The sequence below is a fragment of the Bos javanicus genome, chromosome 9, assembly GCF_032452875.1.
Source record: "Bos javanicus breed banteng chromosome 9, ARS-OSU_banteng_1.0, whole genome shotgun sequence".
In the NCBI taxonomy this organism is placed as follows: Eukaryota; Metazoa; Chordata; class Mammalia; order Artiodactyla; family Bovidae; genus Bos; species Bos javanicus.
This window is the reverse complement of record NC_083876.1, coordinates 83998221-84021677: the sequence shown is the minus strand read 5'-3', so window position 1 is coordinate 84021677 and position 23457 is coordinate 83998221. Positions and strand designations below refer to the sequence as shown.

General features: G+C 36.5%; 1 protein-coding gene across 3 annotated transcripts in view; it reads right to left on the bottom strand.

The window, feature by feature from the left end:
* ADGB (androglobin) overlaps positions 1-23457 on the bottom strand; it is a 203825-nt gene that overhangs the window by 28046 nt on the left and 152322 nt on the right. For all 3 annotated transcript variants that reach the window (XR_009738581.1, XM_061428240.1, XM_061428239.1), the window contains exons 28-29: positions 17043-17236; positions 14933-15044 (exon numbers count right to left, since the gene is read on the bottom strand). Coding sequence is in view for 2 of the 3 variants with exons in the window: in XM_061428240.1 (XP_061284224.1) it covers positions 14933-15044; positions 17043-17236 (306 nt within the window). In the remaining variant the exon portion in view is untranslated. The remainder of the gene's footprint in view (positions 1-14932; positions 15045-17042; positions 17237-23457) is intronic.

The window sequence follows — 23457 nt, the reverse complement described above, 5'->3', positions numbered from 1 at the left end:
TATAAACAGTGCTGTGATGAACATTGTGGTACACATGTCTCCTTCAATTCTGGTTTCCTCAGTGTGTATGCCCAGCAGTGGGATTGCTGGGTCATATAGCAGTTCTATTTCCGGTTTTTTAAGGAATCTCCACACTGTTTTCCACAGTGGCTGTACTAGTTTGCATTCCCACCAACAGTGTAAGAGGGTTCCCTTTTCTCCACATCCTCTTCAGCATTTATTGTTTGTAGACTTTTGGATAGTAGCCATTCTGACTGGCATGAGATGGTACCTCATTGTGGTTTTGATTTTCATTTCTCTGATAATGAGTGATGTTGAGCATCTTTTCATGTGTTTGTGTGCCATCTGTATGTCTTCTTTGGAGAAATGTCTGTTTAGTTCTTTGGCCCATTTTTTGATTGAGTCATTTATATTTCTGGAATTGAGCTGCAGGAGTTGCTTGCATATTTTTGAGATTAGTTGTTTGTCCGTTGCTTCATTTGCTATTATTTTCTCCCATTCTGAAGGCTGTCTTTCACCTTGCTTATAGTTTCTTTCATTGTGCAAAAGCTTTTAAGTTTAATTAGGTCCCATTTGTTTATTTTTGCTTTTATTTCCGTTTCTCTGGGAGGTGGGTGATAGAGGATCCTGCTGTGATTTATGTCGGAGAGTGTTTTGCCTATGTTTTCCTCTAGGAGTTTTATATGTTTAGATCTTTAATCCATTTTGAGTTTATTTTTTGTGTATGGTGTTAGAAAGGGTTATAGTTTCAATCTTTTACAAGTAGTTGACCAGTTTTATGGCAGAAAGTGAAGAGGAACTAAAAAGCCTCTTGATGAAAGTGAAAGAAGAGAGTGAAAAAGTTGGCTTAAAGCTCAACATTCAGAAAAGTAAGATCATGGCATCTGGTCCCATCACTTCATGGCAAATAGATGGGGAAACAGTGGAAACAGTGTCAGACTTTATTTTGGGGGCTCCAAAATCACTGCAGATGGTGATTGTATCCATGAAATTAAAAGACGCTTACTCCTTGGAAGGAAAGTTATGATCAACCTAGATAGCATATTAAAAAGCAGATATATTATTTTGCCAACAAAGGTACATCTAGTCAAGGCTATGGTTTTTCTAGCAGTCATGTATGGATGTGAGAGTTGGACTGTGAAGAAGGCTGAGCGCCAAGAATTGATGCTTTTGAACTGTGGTATTGGAGAAGACTTTTGAGAGTCCCTTAGACTGCAAGGCGATCCAACCAGTCCATCCTAAAGGAAATCAGTTCTGGGTGTTCATTGGAAGGACTGATGCTAAGCTGAAACTCCAATACTTTGGTCACCTCATGCAAAGAGTTGACTCATTGGAAAAGACCCTGATCCTGGCAGGGATTGGGGGCAGGAGGTGAAGGGGACAACAGAGGATGAGATGACTGGATGGCATCACTGACTTGATGGACATGAGTTTGAGTGAACTCTGGGAGTTGGTGATGGACAGGGAGGCCTGGCTTGCTGTGGTTCATGGGGTCACAAAGAGTCGAACACAACTGAGTGACTTGACTGAACTGAACTGACCAGTTTTCCCAGCACCACTTGTTAAAGAGATTGTCTTTTCTCCATTGTATATTCTTGCCTCCTTTGTCAAAGATAAGTGTCCATAGGTGTGTGGATATGTCTCTGGGCTTTCTATTTTGTTCCATTGATTTATATTTCTGTCTTTGTGCCAGTACCATGCTGTCTTGATGACTGTAGCTTTGTAGTATAGCCTGGAGTCAGGCAGGTTGATTCCTCCAGTTCCATTCTTCTTTCTCAAGTTTGCTTTGGCTGTTCGAGGTTTTTTGTATTTCCATACAAATTGTGAAATTATTTGTTCTAGTTCTCTAAAAAATACTGTTGGTAGCTTGATAGGGATTGCATTGAATCTATAGATTGCTTTGGGTAGTATACTCATTTTCACTATATTGGTTCTTCCAATCCATGAACATGGTATATTTCTCCATCTATTTGTGTCCTCTTTGATTTCTTTCATCAGTGTTTTATAGTTTTCTATATATAGGTCTTTTGTTTCTTTTTTTTTTTTTTTGCTTCCATGAAGACAATTTTTATTTTTCATCTTTACATTTTATTTTGGATATGCCTTAGCTAGATTAAGAGAAAACAAGGATTTGAAAAGCAGAGTATCCCTTTTATTATAGTTTCTTTTTACATAACCTTTTCGACCTAGATTCTCTCCCATCAAAGGAGAAGGGTCCTGCACATTACAACAGGCAAAAAAGGCTTTTAGGAAATAAAATATTTTAAATTGATTCATTACAATTTTTCAATTTTCTTGAGTACATTGGAAGGTGGGAAGTCATGATGCATGACCTTTTTAATATGTTGTTGGATTTTGTTTGCTAAGGATTTTTGCGTCTATATTCATCAGTGATATTGGCCTGTAGTTTTCTTTTTTTATGGCATCTTGATCTGGTTTTGGTATTAGGGTGATGGTGGCCTCATAGAATGAGATTGGAAGTTTACCTTCCTCTGTAATTTTCTGGAAGAGTTTGAGTAGGATAGGTGTTAGCTCTTCTCTAAATTTGTGGTATAATTCAGCTGTGAAGCCGTCTGGTCCTGGGCTTTTGTTTGATGGAAGATTTCTGATTACAGTTTCAATTTCCGTGCTTGTGATGGGTCTGTTAAGATTTTCTATTTCTTCCTGGTTCAGTTTTGGAAAATTATACTTTTCTAAGAATTTGTCCCTTTCTTCCATTTTATTGGCATATAGTTGCTAATAGTAGTCTCTTATGATCCTTTGTAGTTCAGTGTTGTCTGTTGTGATTTCTCCATTTTAATTTCTAATTTTGTTGATTTGATTCTTCTCCCTTTGTTTCTTGATGAGTCTGGCTAATGGTTTGTCAATTTTATTTATCTTCTTAAAGAGTCAGCTTTTAGATTTGTTGATTTTTTGCTATGGTCTCTCTTTTTTTTCTTTTGCATTTTTTCTGTCCTAATTTTTAAGATTTCTTTCCTTCTATTAACCCAGGGGTTCTTCATTTCTTCCTTTTCTAGTTGCTTTAGGTGTAGAGTTTGGTTATTTATTTGACTTTTTTCTTGTTTCTTGAGGTAAGCGCTTATTGCTATGAACCTTCCCCTTAGCACTGCTTTTACAGTGTCCCATAGGTTTTGGATTGTTGTGTTTTGATTTTCGTTCATTTCTATGCATATTTTGATTTCTTTTTTTATTTCTTCTCTGATTTGTTGGTTATTTAGCCTCCATATGTTGGGATTTTTAATAGTTTTTCTCCTGTAATTGAGATCTAATCTTACTGTGTTGTGGTCAGAAAAGATGCTTGGAATGATTTTAATTTTTTTGAATTTACCAAGGCTAGATTTATGGCCCAGGATGTGATTTATCCTGGAGAAGCTTCCGTGTGCACTTGAGAAAAAGGTGAAATTCATTGTTTTGGGGCTATAGATATCAATTAGGTCTAACTGGTCCATTTTGTCATTTAAAGTTTCTGTTTCCTTGTTAATTTTCTGTTTAGTTGATCTATCCATAGGTGTGAGTAGGGTATTAAAGTCTCCCACTATTATTGTTATTGTTAATTTCCTCTTTCATATTTGTTAGCATTTGCCTTACATAGTGTGGTGCTCCTATGTTTGGTGCATATATATTTATAATTGTTATATCTTCTTCTTGGGTTGATCCTTTGATCATTATGTAGTGTCCTTCTTTGTCTCTTTTCACAGTCTTTATTTTAAAATCTATTTTATCTGATATGAGTATTGCTACTCCTGCTTTCTTTTGATCTCCATTTGCGTGAAATATCTTTTTCCAGCTCTTCCCTTTCAGTCTTTATGTGTCCCTTGTTTTGAGGTGGGTCTCTTGTAGACAGCATATATAGGGGTCTTGTTTTTGTATCCATTCAGCCAGTCTTTGTCTTTTGGTTGGGGCATTCAACTCATTTACATTTAAGGTAATTATTGATAAGTATGATCCCATTGCCATTTATTGTTTTGAGTTTGAGTTTATACACCCTTTCTGTGTTTCTTGTCTAGAGAAGATCCTTTAGCATTTGTTGAAGTGCTGGTTTGGTGGTGCTGAATTCTCTGAGCTTTTGCTTGTCTGTAAGGCTTTTGATTTCTCCTTCATATTTGAATGAGATCCTTGCTGGGTATAGTAATCTGGGTTGTAGGTTTTTCTCTTTCATCATTTTAAGTATGTCCTGCCATTCCCTTCTGGGCTGAAGAGTTTCTATTGAAAGATCAGCTGTTATCCTTATGGGAATTCCCGTGTGTGTTATTTGTTGTTTTCCCCTTGCTGCTTTTAATATTTGTTCTTTGTGTTTGATCTTTGTTAATTTGATTATTATGTGTCTTGGAGTGTTTTGCCTTGGGTTTATTCTGTTTGGGACTCTCTGGGTTTCTTGGACTTGGGTGACTATTTCCTTCTCCATTTTAGGGAAGTTTTCAACCATTATCTCCTCAAGTATTTTCTCATGGCCTTTCTTTTTGTCTTCTTCTTCTGGGACTCCTATGATTCAAATGTTGGGGCATTTAACATTGTCCCAGAGGTCCCTGAGGTTGTCCTCATTTCTTTTAATTCTTTTTTCTTTTTTCCTCTCTGTTTCATTTATTTCTACCATTCTATCTTCTGCCTCACTTATCCCATCTTTTGCCTCCATTATTCTATTGTTGGTTCCCTCCAGCGTGTTTTTGATCTCATTTATTACATTAGTCATTATTGATTGACTCTTTTTTATTTCTTCTAGGTCCTTGTTAAACATTTCTTGCATCTTCTCAATCCTTGTCTCCAGGCTATTTATCTGTAACTCCATTTTGTTTTCAAGATTTTGGATCATTCTCACTATTATTATTCTGAATTCTTTTTCAGGTAGACTCCCTATCTCCTCCTCTTTTGTTTGGTTTGGTGGGCATTTATCCTGTTCTTTTACCTGCTGAATATTTCTCTGCCTTTTCATCTTGTTTAGATTGCTGTGTTTTGGGTGGCCTTTCTGTATTCTGCCAGTTTGTGGTTCCTCCTTATTGTGGAGGTTCCTCCCTTTGGGTGGGGTTGGACGAGTGGCTTGTCAAGATTTCCTGGTTGGGGAAGCTTGTGTCAGTGTTCTGGTGGATGGAGCTGGATTTCTTCTCTCTGGAGTGCAATGAAGTGTCCAGTAGTGAGTTTTGAGATGTCTGTGGGTTTGGTGTGACTTTGGGCAGCCTGTATATTAAAGCTTGGGGCTATGTTCCTGCATTGCTGGAGCATTTGTGTGGTTTGTCTTGCTCTGGAACTTGTTGGCTCTTGGGTTGTGCTTGGTTTCAGTGTAGGTGTGGAGACTTTTGGATGAGCTCTTATCAATTAATGTTCCCTGGAGTCAGGAGTTCTCTGGTGTTCTCAGGTTTTGGACCTAAGCCTCCTGCCTCTGGTTTTCAGTCTTATTCTTACAGTAGCCTCAAGACTTCTCCATCCATACAATACCAATGATAAAATATCTAGGTTAATGGTGAAAAGATTCTCCACAGTGAGGGACACCCAGAGAGGTTCACAGAGTTACATGGAGAAGAGAAGAGGGAGGAGGGAGATAGAGGTGACCAGGAGGAGAAGAGGGGGAATCAAAAGGGGAGAGAGCAGTCTAGCCACTAATCAATTCCCTATGCACTCTCCACAGTCTGGAACCCTCAACGAGGTTCATGAAGTTACACAGAGAAGAGAAGAGGGAGGAAGGAGATAGAGGTGACCAGGAGGAGAAAAGGGGGAATCAAAAGGAGAGAGAGAAATCTAGCCAGTAATCAGTTCCCTAAGTGTTCTCCACAGCCTGGAACACACAAAGAGATTCATAGATTTGGGTAGAGAAGAGAAGGGGGAAGGAGTAAATAGAGGTGACCTGGGGGAGAAAAAGGAGAGTCAAAAGGGGGACAGAGTAATCAAGACAGTAATCACACTCCTCAGTAAAAATGGGTACTGAAGATTGGGTTCTTAAAGGTACAAAATTGACAACATACCAAAAAGCAAAGGTGAAAAATCTAGAGTAGAGGTTAGACTCTCAAAAATACAATATTAAAAAAAAAAATCACAAAAATTATAAAAAATATATGAAGTTTGCCTTAAAAATAGGGTCTTATTTTTTTTGCAAAGTAATAGTAGGTTATAAAAATGAAAATTAAAGGAATAATAGAGGACTTAAAATTTTTTTTAATTTAATTAAAAAAATGATAATACTAAAAATATATCTAGGAATTTCTCTAGAGCTGTTGCAAGCAGGGTGGGGTCAGTTCAGTTTCAGATAGGTCCTTGTTCCAGCTTATGCTTCTCAAGATCTATAGGCCCCTCCAACATAGTCGGTGCTAACTACAGGGTTTTAATCTGTTGTACCTGTCACTTCCAAAGCGGTTCCCTCTGTTTATTTTGGCTTCTTCTGTTTGCAGTTCTCTTCAGTGTCTAATTTCCACCCTGACACAAGGGGGTGAAGGTGGTCACTTATTTAGACTCACGTTCAGTTGTGCTGTGGGGAGGAACACTGCAAACAAATATCACTGGCGTCTGTGGGGAGTGCTCGCAGTGTCTGGGCCACACTGGGTTTGCCCCCGCTCACGGCGTGTATGCTTTCCCAATCTACACTGCTCAGGCTCTGGGTTGCTCTGCAGAGGAACTGTCTAAAATGGGCCCTGGGTTGCGTGCACTTCCCAGGTCTAAACCGCTCAGGTTCCGGTTCTCGGGTACTCCACACAGGTGCAGACTTGGTTGGCCTGCGTTTTGTGCCCTTCCCAGGTCTGAGCAGCTCAAGTGACCAGGTGCTTGGTGAGTGCATTCTCCCCAGCTGAGGTGTGCATCTTATCGCCTCCCCTGTCCCAGCCGCTCTGTTTCCTGGGTGTGCAGTGGGCGCACTGTCTCAGGTGTGCTGTGTGTCTACTGGGGAGCTGATCTCTGGCTGCAACCCTTCCAGAGGATGTCAACTGTCCAGAATCCCAGGAAGTCTTGGTTAGCAACTGGGAACCTGCTCGCAGTTTGGTAGAGGATACCGTCTCCGGAGCCGAGATTGCCCCTTTCTGGTTCTGGCTGCTGCCTGCCTGCCTCCCTGCCTCTGGCGGGGGATGGGCTGGTCTGCAGCTGGCTAGCTCTCCTCTGGTATTCGCTCAGTCCTTTGTTGTGTGAGCGGCCTGGCAGTGCCTTAGTTTTCGCGGGATAGTTCTCTCTCTCTCTCTCTCTCTCTCTCGTTTTCCCTCTCTCTGGCTATCCCACAGTTTGGGTTGCTATGTCACCTTTCTTCCCTCAGATTGCCCTCAGGGCATTCAGGCCTGGTCCTTATCCTAAGCAATGCAGCCCACGCCTCCCTATTCAGCCTCTGCTTGCTGGTGGCAGATGCGAGCATCTGGGCTACTTCTCTACTGGGAAGCTGTTAAGGCACGTAATCTGTGGGGTTTATTTATTTATTTTTCCTCCCGCTTATGTTACCCTCTGAGATTCCAAAACTCCCCACAGACCTGCTGGTGAGAGGGTTTTCTGGTGTTTGAAACCTTCTCCTCTTTTACGACTTCCTTCCCGGGATCGGTCTCCATCCCTAACTCTTTTGTGTCTCTTTTTATCTTTTGTATTTTGTTCTACCTCCTTTCAAAGACAATGGGCTGCCTTTCTGGGTGCCTGATGTCCTCTGCCAGCGTTCAGAAGTTGTTTTGTGGAATTTTCTCAGCGTTCAATGTTCTTTCAATGAATTTGTGGGGGAGAGAGTGGTCTCCCCATCCTATTCCTCCACCATCTTAGGACCACTCCCCTATGTTTGGCTTTTAGTTATGTCTGATTCTCAGTCGTGTCCGACTCTTTGCAGCCCCATGGACGGCAGCACTCACTGATAGTCTGTCCATGGGATTTTCTGGGCATGATTACTGGAGTGGGTAGCCAATTCCTACTCCAGGGTATCTTCCCGACGCAGGGATTGAACCAATGTCTCTTAGTCAGTTCAGTCGCTCAGTCATATCCGACTCTTTGCTACCCCACGGACTGCAGCACACCAGGCCACCCTGTCCATCACCAACTCCCGGAGCTTATTCAAACTTATGTCTGCAAGTCAGTGATGCCATCCACCATCTAATCCTCTATTGTTCCCTTCTGCTCCTGCCTTCAATCTTTCCCAGCATTAAGGTCTTTTCCAATGAGTCAGTTCTTAGCATCAGGCGGCCGAAGTATTAGAGCTTCAGCTTCAGCATCAGTCCTTCCAATGGATATTCAAGACTGATTTCCTTTAGGACTGATTTGTTGGATCTCCTTGAAGTCCAAGGGACTCTCAAGAGTCTTCTCCAATACCACAGTTCAAAAGCATCAATTTTTCAGTGCTCAGCTTTCTTTATGGTCCAACTCTTACATTCATACATGACTACTGGAAAAACCATAGCTTTGACTAGACGTACCTTTGTTGGCAAAGTAATGTCTCTGCTTTATAATATGCTGTCTAGTTTGGTCATAGCTTTTCTTCCAAGGAGCCAGCATCTTTTAATTTCATGGCTGCAGTCCCCAACTGCAGTGATTTTGGAGCCCAAGAAATAAAGTCTCACTGTTTCCATTGTTTCCCCATTTATCTGCCATGCAGTCATGGGACCAGCTGCCATGATCTTAGTTTTCTGAATGTTGAGTTTTAAGTCAATTTTTTCACTCTCCTCTTTCACTTTCATCAAGAGGCTCTTTAGTTCTTCTTCACTTTTTGCCATAAGGGTGGTATCATCTGAACATCTGAGGTTATTGATATTTCTCCCGGCAGTCTTGATTCCAGCTTGTGCTCATTCAGCCTGGCATTTCTCATGAGGTACTCTGTATATAAGTTAAATAAACAGAGAGACAATATACAGCTTTGGAGTACTCCTTTCCAGAAATGGAACCAGTCTGTTGTTCCATGTTCAGTGCTAACTTCTGCTTCCTCACCTGCATACAGATTTCTCAGGGGGTAGGTCAGGTGGTCTGGTATTTCCATCTCCTGAAGAATTTTCCACAGTTTGTTGTAATCCACACAGTCAAAGACTTTGGCATAGTCAACAAAGCAGAAATAGATGTTTTTCTGGGACTCTTTTGCTTTTCCGATGATCCAGTGGATGTTGGCAATTTGATCTCTGGTTCCTCTGCCTTTTCTAAATCTAGCTTGAACATTTGGAAATTCACCGAGGCCTGGCTTGGAGAATTTTGAGCATTACTTTGCTAGCATGTGAGATGAGTGCAATTGTGTAGCAGTTTGAACATTCTTTGGCATTCCCTTTCTTTGGGATTGGAATGAAACTAACCTTTTCCAGTCCTGTGGCTACTGCTAAGTTTTCCAGATTTGCTGGCATATTGAGTGCAGCATTTTAACAGCATCATCTTTTAGGATTTGATGATTCCAACTGGAATTCTAACACCTCCAATAGCTTTTTTCTTAGTGATGCTTCCCAAAGCTCATTTGTCTTCACATTCCAGGATGTCTGGCTCTAGGTGAGTGATCACACCATCGTGGTTATCTGGGTCATTAATATGTTTTTTATATAGTTCTTCTTTGTATAGTTCTTCTTCTTTTTTGTATAGTCTTTTGTATAGTTCTTTGTGTATGTGTATATATATATATATATATATATATATATATATACTATATATACAAAAAAACTATACAAAAATCCACCTGTTCTTACTATCTTCTGCTTCTGTTAGGTCCATACCATTTCTGTCCTTTTTGTGCCCATCTTTGCATGAAATATTCCCTTGGTATCTCTTATTTTCTTGAAGAGATCTCTAGTCTTTCCCATTCTATTGTTTTCCATTTCTTTGCATTGATCACTGAGTAAGGGTTTCTTATCTCTCCTTACTATTCTTTGGAACTCTGCATTCAAATGGGTATGTCTTTCCTCTTCTTGCTTTTCACTTTTCTTTTCTCAATTATTTGTAAGGCCTCCTCAGACAATCATTTTGCCTTTTTGCATTTCTTTTTCTTTGGGGTGGTCTTGATCACCGCCTCCTGTACAATGTCACAAACCTCCATTCCTAGTTCTTCAGGCACTCTATCAGATCTAATCCCTTGAATCTATTTATCACTTCCACTGTATAATCATAAGGGATTTGATTTAGGTCATACCTGAATGGTTTAGTGGTTTTCCCTACTTACTTCAATTTAATCCTGAATTTGGTAATATTGAGCTTGGTAATATTTGGTATTATTTGGTAATAATCATGAGCTCATGATCTGAGCCACAGTCAGCTCTGGGTTTTGTTTGTGCTGACTGTATAGAGCTTCTTCATCTTTGGCTGCAGAGAATATAATCAATCTGATTTCAGTATTGACCATCTGGTCATGTGTAGAGTCTGGTCACGTGTAGATGACCTTACTTGTCTTCTCTTCTCTTGTGTTGTTGGAAGAGGGTGTTTGCTATGACCAGTGCGTTCTCTTAGCAAAACTCTGTTACATCTCTAGCATAACATGTTTTTACGTCTCTTTTATTGGCAGGAGAATTCTTTACCGCTAGTGCCATCTTGGAAGCTCTGACACCATTCCCATAGACTTTAAATAATCAATAAAGAACATATGAAATAATATCATACCTATGAATAGTATCATACACTCTATGTTTTTAAGATGTTAACAAATGTCTGATGAAATAGAATCTCAAGCTGCCCCATTAGGTATTTCTGGGGCATTCTTTTCCTACCACTCATAGTTCTTAATGAGTCATACAGTAGGCATATTTGATTCCACTCAAATGAGCATATTCTAAGGAGAAGGGCATGGCAACCCACATCAGTATTCTTGTCTGGAGAATCCCCATGGACAGAGGACCCTGATGGGCTCCTGTTCATGGGATAACAAAATCTGAAACGGCTGACTAAGCACAGTACATATTCAAGTTGACATACGTGAACATTACATAACTATATATATTTATATATTCATATATATATGTATAGTATTTCTATTTAAATATACCAAGTTTGATTGTAATTGTATTGGTGTCTGTGTGCTATATATATATAAATCTACAGCATTTGTTTTCTTCAGACTCTGAACTGAAAATATACCATGCACATAGGTTTTTCTGTTTATATTTACCATGTGTGATTGTAATTGTATTGGTGTGTGCATGTGCTACATACATAAATGAATATATAAATATATATAGTATCTACAACCTTTGGTTACTTCAAAGACTCTGAACTGGATACACCATGCATGTATTGTGCCTGAGAAAAAGCAACAATAATATTTATTTTAATTCAGGAAATTATTTTATATTCTGCTAATAAAATTAGCACTGGGACTTGAAATCAAATACTTTTGAGAATGATAAAGCTTATGCTTAATGCACATAGATTAGAACTTCAAATATGTGGGCCAGGAACAGAAACAAAGGGCTTCCCAGGTGACTCAGTGGTAGAGAATCTGCCTGCCAGTGCAGACCATGTGTGTTAGATCCCTGGGTCAGGAAGATCCCCTGGAGGAGGAAATGTCAATCCTTCCAGTATTCTTGCCTGGGAAATCCCATGGACAGAGGAGCCTGATGGGCTATGGTCCATGGGGTCAGAAAAGAGTTGGACATGACTTAGTGATTAAACAGCAGCAACAAACACAAAGACTTTAAAATAACAAGACTGCTAATTATTATACATATAAAGGCAGACAATATCACTAAATACTACCTGCTCGGGTTTCTCCATTTTCTATTTTCTTAAGTGAAAGTAAGCAATTTTCACTAAAATGTAAAGTACTGAAATATACTAAAGGTGGCAGTGTTGCTTCATGTTAACCAGAGGACAAACTTCTTAAAGTTTTATCATGGTTTCAGGCGTTACATTTTATCATGAGTTGTAACAAAGTAAATCTTTGAAAAAAAATAAATTAATGTATTTTATTTCTCATATAAATTAGATACTGAGGTTAAATCAGTTAATGGGGCAACATTTCCATTTAATTTACATATAATTTTAAATTGGGTCACCAACGTACTAATGAAAGAAATGTTTGACCAATTTATATTTGATATATTTATCATTGAAAAGTAAGCTAAGTTAATAATTTCAAGACATTGATAACTTAATTACTCAAAAATATAACTCACTCTTAAGGTTCTAGTTTGTAGGCTATGGGTTGTAGATATATTGGTTACCCACAAAAAGCACATTTATAAGCATGAAATTACAGAATAATTATTCTGAATTCAAAAGCTATGTAACTTTCAAAAAGATTGTCCAACATATTTTTTTCAAATAAAAAATTTTCCTAGCTCATTTTAAATACAATTCAATCCTGAATTTCTTTGCTACTTTCAGCAAAGGTGACACAAGGTGTCATTTAATTTTAGCAGCTGATCATTCACACTTAAAATTGTCAAATAGGATGTCAAAAAAGAAGACATGCAATTATTCCTAAAGACATTTCTAGTTGGAACACACAATAATGATGAAACAATTTTTTGAAGTGCTGCTGGGTTCTAGGAACTTTATATATATTGTCTTGGATCTTCATAACAACTCTGAAACAGAGGAGTTATTATATAACACAGAAGTTGTTCTTATTTTACAGGTGATAAATAACCCAGTTTCCACTACTCAAATGTACAGTAGCTTAGCCACTTTACTGTATTTCTCTATTTAATGTTAACTTCATTTTAAAATTTTAATTCACACTATTAATTTGTACCATAACCAAGATCTACATTTTACATTATTCTAGTTCTTAAATTATACTACTGTGTTCAGATACTGAAAATCCACCTGTGCTGGATTTTGAACTTAAGAAACATATACGCTGTACATTACATCCCTGGGGGTTATTTATCTTGTAACTGGAAGTTTGTGTCTTTTGACCACATTTACTTATTTTATATATCCCCCAGCCTCCTCTGTGGCAACCACCAATCTGTTCAAAGTTTCTATGAGTTCTCTTATTTCAGATTCTGCCTATAAGTGAGTTCATATAGCATTTGGCTTGCTCTGTCTGACTTTTTTTCCACTTATCGTAATATCCTCAAGCTTCATTCAAGTTGTTTCAAAAGGCAGGTTTTCCTTATTTTCATGGCTGAATAATATTCCATTATATATATCTCACTATGTCTTTACCTGTTCATCCATCAATGGGCAATTAGGTTGTTTGCATGTCTTGGCTATTGTAAATAATGTTGCAATGAACATGGAGGTACAGATATCTCTTGATGATAATGATTTCATTTCCTTAGAACATATACCCAGAAGTGGAATTGCTTGATCTTATGGCAGTACTATTTTTAATTTTTTGAGGAATCTTCATCCTCCATCTCTAGTGGCTGCTCCAATATACATTTCCATTAACAGTGTAATAACGGTTCCGAGTGTAATAACGGTTCCGCTTTCTCCATATTCTCTCCAATATCCACTATCTCTTATCTTTTTGGTAATAGCCATTCTAATAAAATATCTCATTGTGGTTTTGAATCACATTTCCCCAATGATTAGCGATGTTGACCATCTTTTCATGTGTCTGTTGGCCATCTGTATGTGTTCCGTAGAAAAATGTTATTCAGATCCTTTGTCCATTTTTTAATTGGATTGTTTCTTTTTTTGATACTGAGTTACATGATTTCCTTGTATATGTATGTTTATATATATGTGTTTTATGTTTATATATATATATGTTTATTAACAATCAGATACCTGGTTTGCAAACATTTTCTCCCATTTCATAAGTTGCTTTTCATTATGTTGATGGTTTCCCTTGACATATTATTGTCAGTTTACACAATCCAGATCTAAGCATCATCCTAGCCCTTTGCACCATCAAGAAGGAATGTCATCTTTTAGGAGTTTTTTTGTGGATGCTAGCAGAATGTTGCTTTTTATGGAGGAGCAGGTATTTCTAATGATGGAAGAAGGTTGGTAGATGCATAATGCAGATACGTAAGGCACAGCAGAGGAGAAACAGGAAGGCACAGGACAGAGAAATCTTTTTTATATTTCAACTTATCTAGTCTTGCCATAAATTGTGAACTTTATTTCACAGTAGTAAGTGCATTTTTAGTTTTGTAAGAAATCGAAACTCTTTCAACTTGACTGTACCATTTTGTATTCCCGTCATCAGTGTGTGAAAATTTCTGTTGCTCTGCACTCTGACCAGCTTTTGGTATTGTATTATGCTCTTTTGTGGTGTACAATTTTCTTTTTAAAATAATGTACATAGGTTAATTTTATGATTGGGTAATCTTGTTTGAAATTCGAAAAGGATATACATTGAAAATATTCATTCCTTTAGATTTAATTATTAATAAATATATAAATAAATAATTAAATAAATAAATTAATAATAATAATAAGAGCCACTTCATAAGGGTGGCTCAGTGGTAAAGAATCTGCCTGCAATGCAGGAGATGCAAGTTCTATCCCTGCACCAGGAAGATCACCAGGAATAGGAAATGGCAACCCACCGCACTATTCTTGCCTGGAAAATTCCATAGACTGAGAAGCCTGGCAGGCTGCAGTCCATGGGCTCACAAAGAGTCAGACATGAGCATGCATACATGCAATATATGTTTAAGAGTAGAGGCTGTTTCCAATTTTTTTAAAATCTAAAGCATCAATTTGTTATTTCCTGCTCAGAAATATTGAGAATAGTTTACTTTTTGAAAAAATAAACCTGAATTCTCTTTCAGTGGAAGATTCTTTTTCTCCTAAATATTTTAAAAACATATCTTTAAAGTTATATTTTTTAATAAATTGGACAAAAATAATTTATAATTAGAAAAGTTTAGAGTACCTTTGTTAGATAATCATCAAGTAATTTTTACTAACTGGACAAAAGTTGTTTAAACTTGACTAAACAATCATATATTTTTTGGTTTTCATAACCAAATACTGAAAATGTTGAAACACGTAATCAGTTGATAGAACAGGAAATGCCACTGGATTAGAGCATAAATTGTAAGCAATATTTTAGTAATTACATGACAAATTTACTGTTAAATATGTATAGACAATATAAAATGCAGGAATAATATTTGGAGTGACATACCTTTGTTATCATTTTTCTCTAAGTCTTTTAGTGCTTGAACAAACATCTGTTGACTTTCAGTGAGAGGCCAACTGTTATATAACACCAAACACTGTATAATATACTTGTATACCTGGAAAAATGCAATATTTAAGTATAAACAATAAAAAAATAAATGTAGTATATGCTTAATCATTTATTATTTTAGGCACATAATAAATGCATTTTTTTCTGGATCATACAATAATGATTTAATTAAATACTGTTAAATGTTCTCCAAAATTCTGTAATACCACAGTCTATAATAGCCTCATATCCCCATCAATACTATCATATATTCTAGTATTTATAATTTTTGCATTCATGTTTATAAGTTAAATTTATTTTACTTTTGTTACTCAGTTTTGGCATCTGAATTACATTAATCTCTTAAAAAAGACTGGGAGGTTTGTATTGTTTTTCTATTTTCTAGAATAATTTACTCCTCAAAAGTCTGTTAGATCTATTTTGTTAAGCAGCTAGGCCTATGCTTTTTGGAAAGGTATGACTTTGATTATGATTTGTTTTATTATTCTTATTATTTCATATTTTCTGCTTTTTGTGGAACAGCTAGTCTCTTCTTCCTCCTACCCCAGGAATTTTACATTTAAAACAATTTTTATAAGTTCTAAATTAGTTTGTGTGTGTGTGTGTGTGTGTGTGTGATCAGTTGCTCAGTTGTGTCCAATTCTGTGGCCCAGTGGACTGTAGCCTGCCAGGCTCCTCTGTCCATGGAATTTTCCAGTCAAGAATACTGGAGTCAGTTGCCATTTCCTCCTAGAGGAGATCTTCCCAACCCAGGGACTAAACCTGTCTCTTGTGTCTTGCATTGGCAGACAGATTCTTTACCACTAGCACCACCTGGGAAGCTCTAGCTAATATAAAGTTGTATATAATACTTAAAAAATTTTTTAAACCTGTTGTTTGCATTTATACCTTCATCCTAATTTTTGTTCTATACTCGATTCATTTATATTTTCTTTCTTTTTTCTTAATTGATTGGTCTTACAAAACGCAAGCGTTTTTATTAATCTTAAAAACCTTAGAGTTTAATTGTTGTAGATTTTGTTCCCCGTTTCTTAAATTTTTACTCATTTTATCAATATTTTTTCTCCTTATTTTTGAGTTATTATTTTACTTGTTCTCTAACTTTTTTGTTTCAATAGTTTAGTTCATTTGTTTGAATCATTCGTATTTTCTGATGAGTTAATTTAAAAAGTCAACGTTCCACTGAATGCTACTTTAGATGTGGTTTACAAATTTTGATTTGTAGTTTTCATTTTTATTGAGCGCTTTGTATTTAATACTTTCTTTTTAAAGGATTTTTAAGCTAAAGAATTATTTAGTATATTTACATGTTTTCATGTTTATGTGATTTTAAGCTGATAATTATTAATTTCTATATTATTAAATTATGTTCAGATGACAATTACACAGTATAGTTTGGGTTTTTTTGAGGCTTCTTGTGTGTTCTATTAAAAAGTATATTTACTTTTTATGAGGTGAAGTGTTCTATTTAGAAATCTAAAAGATTAAGCTTATACTTAATATTTCAAATCCTACTGATCAAATGTATTTTGTTTTTCAACTTAATTTACTCTTTTCTGAAAAGTATGTGTTAAAATATTCAAATATTAATTACTAATTGATTTTTCTATGTAATTCTGTGTATGCTCAGTTGCTCAGTTGTGTCCAACTATAGTCATGTCCCATAGACTGTAGCCCACCAGGCTCCTTTGTCTATGGCATTCTCCAGGCAAGAATACTGGAGGCTTGCCATTTCTTTTCCCAGGGGATCTCCCTGACCTGGGGATCAAACTCGAGCATCCTACATTGGCAGGTGGATTCTTTACTGCTGAGCCACCAGAGAGGTCCAATTACTGTCATATTAAGACTTGGTTTTGACATTTTGTTTTTATTTCTTTCAATTAATTTATTTTCTTGATCTCCAATGGATAAATCATGTTTTTATTTGCTGCTTTAAATTATATACATTGTTCTATATTTCTTCAATTTTAGGAAAATAATTGTTATGATTTATGTTGAGCTTTAGGAGTAGTACAATTGAATAAATCTTCTAAATGTTAATTACCTGCTGTGGTGTGCTAGCGTTTTCATCTATAGTGGGTATATAGCTGGTATCTTCATCCATAATAGGCTGACCAGTGTCTACTATTGCACTTCCAGGCCTTTTATAGGATTTCTGACCTCCTGCAGATTTTTTCTTGATGTATAAATCTTGCTCTTTCTTTAAAGCAGCATGAGCTGAAAGAATTTGCTTGCTGGCTGAATATGAGAAATATTGTTTATGTTAAAATATGTGGAATACATAATCATTGAAAGTGAAAGTGAAGTCGCTCAGTCGTGTCTGACTGTTTTCGACCCCATGGACACCAGGCTCCTCTGTCCATGGGATTTTCCAGGCAAGAGTACTGGAGTGGGTTGCCATTTCCTTCTCCAGGGAACTTCCCGACCCAGGGATCGAACCCAGGTCTCCCACATTGTAGACAGACGCTTTACCATCTGAGCCACCAGGGAAGGTCAACTTATAACGTCTACTTAAAAACCAAGCAGGGAGGACAGAACTGACAGCTTAAGAAAGAAATAACACAAACCGGTTTCCAATGTGGACTGAAAAGACTATATAATAATAATAAAACAAGTCATACTATTTAACACTAAATTATCTAGTTGCAGAGAAAGACCAAAGTTCTAGCTATAATTTTTTTTGTCTTAAAGAAAAATTTATATTTATAGAAAATTTTAAGTTTGGTAAATAATTACTACTCAAAATTTTTAGGGATGACATTTCTGGTCAAATAACATGAAGTATATTCACAAAATTGTATGACAAGCCCCTTCTTAGTCTTCTAATTATATAACATTTTTTATTATTCATGATGGGGCTTCAACATTTAAAAATTAAATATGTCATACCAACTGTAGGACATTGATATTTTAATGAATAACTAATATGAAGATACTTCCATATGAAATATAAATTTTAAAGTGTTAAGGAAGATTACTCCTGAGTAGACTTTCAACATTATTTTCTAAAGAATACTATGTTTACAGAAATATATAATCATTACTGTGTTATTTATTATATCCTTATAAAACACATTCAAAGGGACAGGTCAATTTATTTTTTCATGAGATAAAAAACATCACTGGCTTCTAGGAAATATCCTGGTTTTGAAGAAACACTGTAATGGTGTATGACTTGGATAGAACAACGCATTTTCTGAGCAACCACTGATTGCTACAAGAATGTAATTCAACAAATTCTCATTCATGTGCCGTTTGAATGACAATAAACTAAAACCACATGTTCTGACTACTTCAGTGTTTAATACTATCCACATGCATGTTATTGTAATTTTTAATGTCTATATTATTTGATAATTGACAAATCATACAAGTACCATTATATTACTCACATGATTTGTTAATTAAATACAGCTATCAAATGGTATAATCTACATAAGTTCTTAGTCCTAGATGGAGTTCCCATAAAAATAAATTTCTTACATAGAAATTTAATAAACTAGTTGTGAAATCTGTACATTGAGGGCATGAAACATTGTTGACAGAAATTAAAGATATATGTTCATGAACCAGAAAACTCAGTTTTGTTAAGATGCCAATGCTCCCCAAGTTTAACAAAATTCCAATAAAAATCTAAAGCTATAAACCATATGGTATATCCATACAATGGAATAACATTCAACAGTACAAAAGGGAATGGAGTAGCACAACATATATGTATCTTAAAAACATTACGTTGAGTGTGCTAAAAGAGCATTTACATTTTATGGAGTTTTAGAAGATGCAAAACTAGTTTATTGTGATGGGAATGTGAACAGTGCTTGCCTCTTTGGGTGTTGGGAAATTGAATAGAAATAGCCTGAGGGAATTTTTCTGGGTAACAGAAATGTTGCATATCTTGTTAAGAGTGTAGGTCACTCTGATGGATAAACTTATCAAAACTCATCAACTTAGATTTATTTTTTTGCTCTATGTAGATTATACTTCAATAAAAAATTAAAAATGAATCACACAAAGTCCTTATTCTTTCCCTCATTAATTCCTTCAATTGTGTACTTGATCATTCATAACCCACTGTTATGAAAAATATTTGAAACAAATATAAAATAAAGAAAACATTTTCTTTAATATATGATAGTCTACACATAAATTGATGCTTTTGAACTATGGTGTTGGAGAAGACTCTTGAGAGTCCCTTGGACTGCAAGGAGATCCAACCAGTCCATTCTGAAGGAGATCAGCCCTGGGTGTTCTTCAGCTAAAGCTGAAATTCCAGTACTTTGGCCACATCATGAGAAGAGTTGACTCATTGGAAAAGACTCTGATGCTGGGAGGGATTGGGGGCAGGAGGAGAAGGGGACGACAGAGGATGAGATGGCTGGATGGCATCACTGACTCGATGGACGTGAATCTGGGTGAACTCCGGGAGTTGGTGATGGACAGGGAGGCCTGGTGTGCTGCGATTCATGGGGTCACAAAGAGTCGGACATGACTGAGTGACTGAGCTGACTGACTGACACATAAATTAGAAAAAAACAACTAATTCCAATAAAAAAATGGGCAAAGCACTCAAAATTTTTTTCAAAGAACGAAATATTAAAAGGTGATATATAAAATATATAAAAATATGCTTAAACCACTCTAATGGTAAGCAAAATATAAATAAATTTTTAGCATTCAAATTGAAACCAGAAATATGAAGAACCAAAAAATATGATAACCCTGTCATTCAGGGGCATAGGTAAAAGAAGATAAATTTATGAAACTCAACAGAGGGTAATTTGACAATATATACCAAAATCACTACTGTCTGTACCCAGTGATTCAACAGTTCTACTTCTAAGCATTTATCTAATACATGCATATTATATGTTTAGAAAAATGTCTATTCAGATTTCTTTAAAAATTTAAGTACTGTTTATATAAACTAATGATTAGAATGATAACACATTACTATCAGTAGGAGACTGCTTGCATTAATTTTGAAAAATCATCAACAATTTTGAACCTTATACAACTATATGAAATATAATGTTATACTACTATTCATCCATATTTCTTCCTCAAATCCTCAATTGCTTAGATTTGAAGGAAAGTTATGACCAACCTAGATAGCATATTGAAAAGCAGAGACATTATTTTGCCAACAAAGGTCCGTCTAGTCAAGGCTATGGTTTTTCCAGTGGTCACGTATGGATGTGAGAGTTGGACTGTGAAGAAAGCTGAGCACCAAAGAACTGATGCTTTTGAACTGTGGTGTTGGAGAAGATTCTTGAGAGTCCCTTGGACTGCAAGGAGATCCAACCAGTCCATCCTAAAGGGTATCAGTCCTGAATATTCATTGGAAGGACTGATGCTAAAGCTGAAACTCCAGTACTTTGGCCACCTCATGCGAAGAGTTGACTCATTGGAAAAGACTCTGATGCTGGGAGGGATTGGGGGCAGGAGGAGAAGGGGACGACAGAGGATGAGATGGATGGATGGCATCACTGACTCAATGGACATCGGTTTGGGTGGACTCTGGGAGTTGGTGATGGACAGGGAGGCCTGGTGTGCTGGACTTCATGGGGTCACAAAGAGTTGGGCACGACTGAATGACTGAACTGAACTGAAGAAAATTTTGTGGAAAATTATGAATTTCATATTACCCTTACAGCATGAGTACTGATATTATTCCTAATAAGTATATGAGATATACAGACATGCTTTTAAAATTTCCATGAGATAGCAAAAAACCTAAAGAGGCTTAAGATTTTTGTTCCTAGCTCATTTAAAAGCCTTCAATATCTTTGCAATGGAATTTATTCCTTCTTTAGTATCATATAATGTTTGTTTACAGGCTTCCCTGGTGGCTCAGATGGTAAAGAAACTGCCTGCAATTCAAGAGACCTGGGTTTGATCGCTGGGTCTGGAAGATTCTCTGGAGAAGGAAATGGCAACCCACTCCAATATTCTTGCCTGGAGAATCCCATGGACAGAGGAACCTGGCGGGCTATAATCTGTGGGATCTCAGAGTCAGACACTACTGAGAGACTTAACACTTTACTTTTCCGTGTTTGCTTACAGAATATATAACTTAATCTGTCATGTCCCATTTCACTACAAATATAACCCACATAAACACATTTTTTGCATGTATTTTTGGTGGGGGCCTTCCAGAAATACATACAGTAAAAAATTCATAAATGGATATGTTTCCAAGAGAAGCACCTTAAAAAACATTTAGAAAGGAAAAGAAATTTCAATATCTGCTTATATGATTCATAAGCATAAACTAATAGCATTCTTTAAAACTAAGAGTCTGTCTGACATCTAAATAAAGAAAATATCTAATTTATGATAGCTAATCTATCAAATCTGTGGAGAAAATTTGCAATCTTTTCTGTGAACCATAAAGAAGTCCTGAATAGATGGAAATAAATAGCCTTTACTTGCATAGAAATTCAATACTATGAAAGTATAATTAATCTATATATTCAAAGCAATCAGAAGGAAAATGATTTTTTTGGTTTCAGTGGAAATTTAAAATATTGTGTTAAAGTTCATTTAGAAAATACAATTATGAAATAGAAGCATCTTGTAAAAGAAGAACATTCTTGGATAATGGCTCTAATTTGGGGTCAATTTGTGAATTATGTTCTCATTATCTTTCTCCTCCATCGCTGTCACTTTCTTGGCCAGAAGTAAAAAAATACCATTGTGTCAAATGGTTATGTGTGATTCTCTTGCTAAAGCTAACTTTTTAAAAAATTAATTTTTTTGAAGGATAATTTCTTTATAGAATTTTGCTGTTTTCTGTCAAACCTCACCATGAATAGGCCATAGGTATACTTATATCCTCTCCCTTTTGAAACTCCCTCCCATGTCCCTCCCCATCCCACCCACCTAGGTTGATGCAGAGCCCCTGTTTGAGTTTCCGGAGCCATACAGCCAACTCCCTTTGGCTATCTATTTTACATATGGTGATGTCAGTTTCCACGTTACTCTTTCCATACACCTCACCCTTTCTTCCCCTCTCCCCATGACCATAAGTCTATTCTCCATGTCTGTTTCTCCACTGTTCCCCTGTAAATAAACTCTTCAGTACCACTTTTCTAGATTCTGTATATATGTGTTAGAATACAGTATTTATCTTTCTCTTTCTGATTCACTTCACTCTGCATAATAGGTTCTATGTTCATCCACCTCATTAGAACGGACTCAAATGCATTCCTTTTTATGGCTGAGTAATATTACTCAGTCACAAATAGTCAGACAAGACTGAGTAACTGGACTGAACTGAATATTACTCAGCCATAAAATGCTAAATTTTAAAATGAAATAATGATAAGCTATACAAGCAGGAGGAGATGGGGACAACAGAGGATGAGATGGTTGGATGGCACCACCGACTCAATGGACAGGAATTTGAGCAAGCTCGAGGAGTTGGTGATGGACAGTGAAGCATAGCATGCAGCAGTCCATGGGGTTGCAAAGAGTCGGACACAACTGAGCAACTGACCTGAACTAAACTGATATGATAAACTACAGTGTTTGCCTCTATGAATATAAATCAAAAACTTTGGAGAATAATGTTTGGGGCAACTAGTTACTTAAAGAAAAGATGTAAGGCTGTAAACAGGATAGGAGAATTGCCCACAGTACCTGCTAAAGTTTTGGGGAATTACAGTGTTCCTGCATGAAGTAAAGCAAAAAACAACAACAAAAAATCTGTACAGCATGGATTAGAGAAAAGAAAACAAAGTCATCTTCAAGAGTAAGAGTGGAATTTGGACTAGCAAAACCTAATAGTACCCTTACTGGTCTTAACATACTTGAAGAGAAATATGTATAAATATTATATTTTGTTATTTGGGCTTATCCAAATAAATATATAGAAATGGTGCAGGCAGATTGGCATGAAAAGCCACAAAGCAGAAACATGAACTAGTACTGAAGATGATCTAGAGGATGTTCAGGGATAAAGGGAAAAAGATGGGAGGAAAGGAGGCATGATCTGAATTAGAATTGTAACTAAGCTCATTGTGTTACTGATATAATAGGGAATTTCCCACCTTCCTGTGTCTAAAGCGTGACATCTGTGCCCTAATTGTGTCATTACAATGTAGTGTCTTCTCAATTCTCTGCTCCTCCAGATTTTCATTCATATTGGAAAGGAATGTCCCTGGGCAGCAATAACAGTTTCCAGGGTCAATAACAGAGGAGAAAAAGAGTCCTGATTTGGTTGCATTTATTTTAAAAAGGAGGAAGAAAAGAAACATATGAATATTAGAAAATAGGCAACAGGTAAATTCTTTTTAGTGATTTGCTTATATACTTGAGATAATCAGCATAAACGCTATTGGGAATAATGAGAGATCAGGAAGAATGCCAGCCACCACATAGCTATGCAAAGATCAGCTAGACAGTATAATCAATTTTAAAATAAAGCACGAAGGCAGAAAAAGCAAGCTTATCAA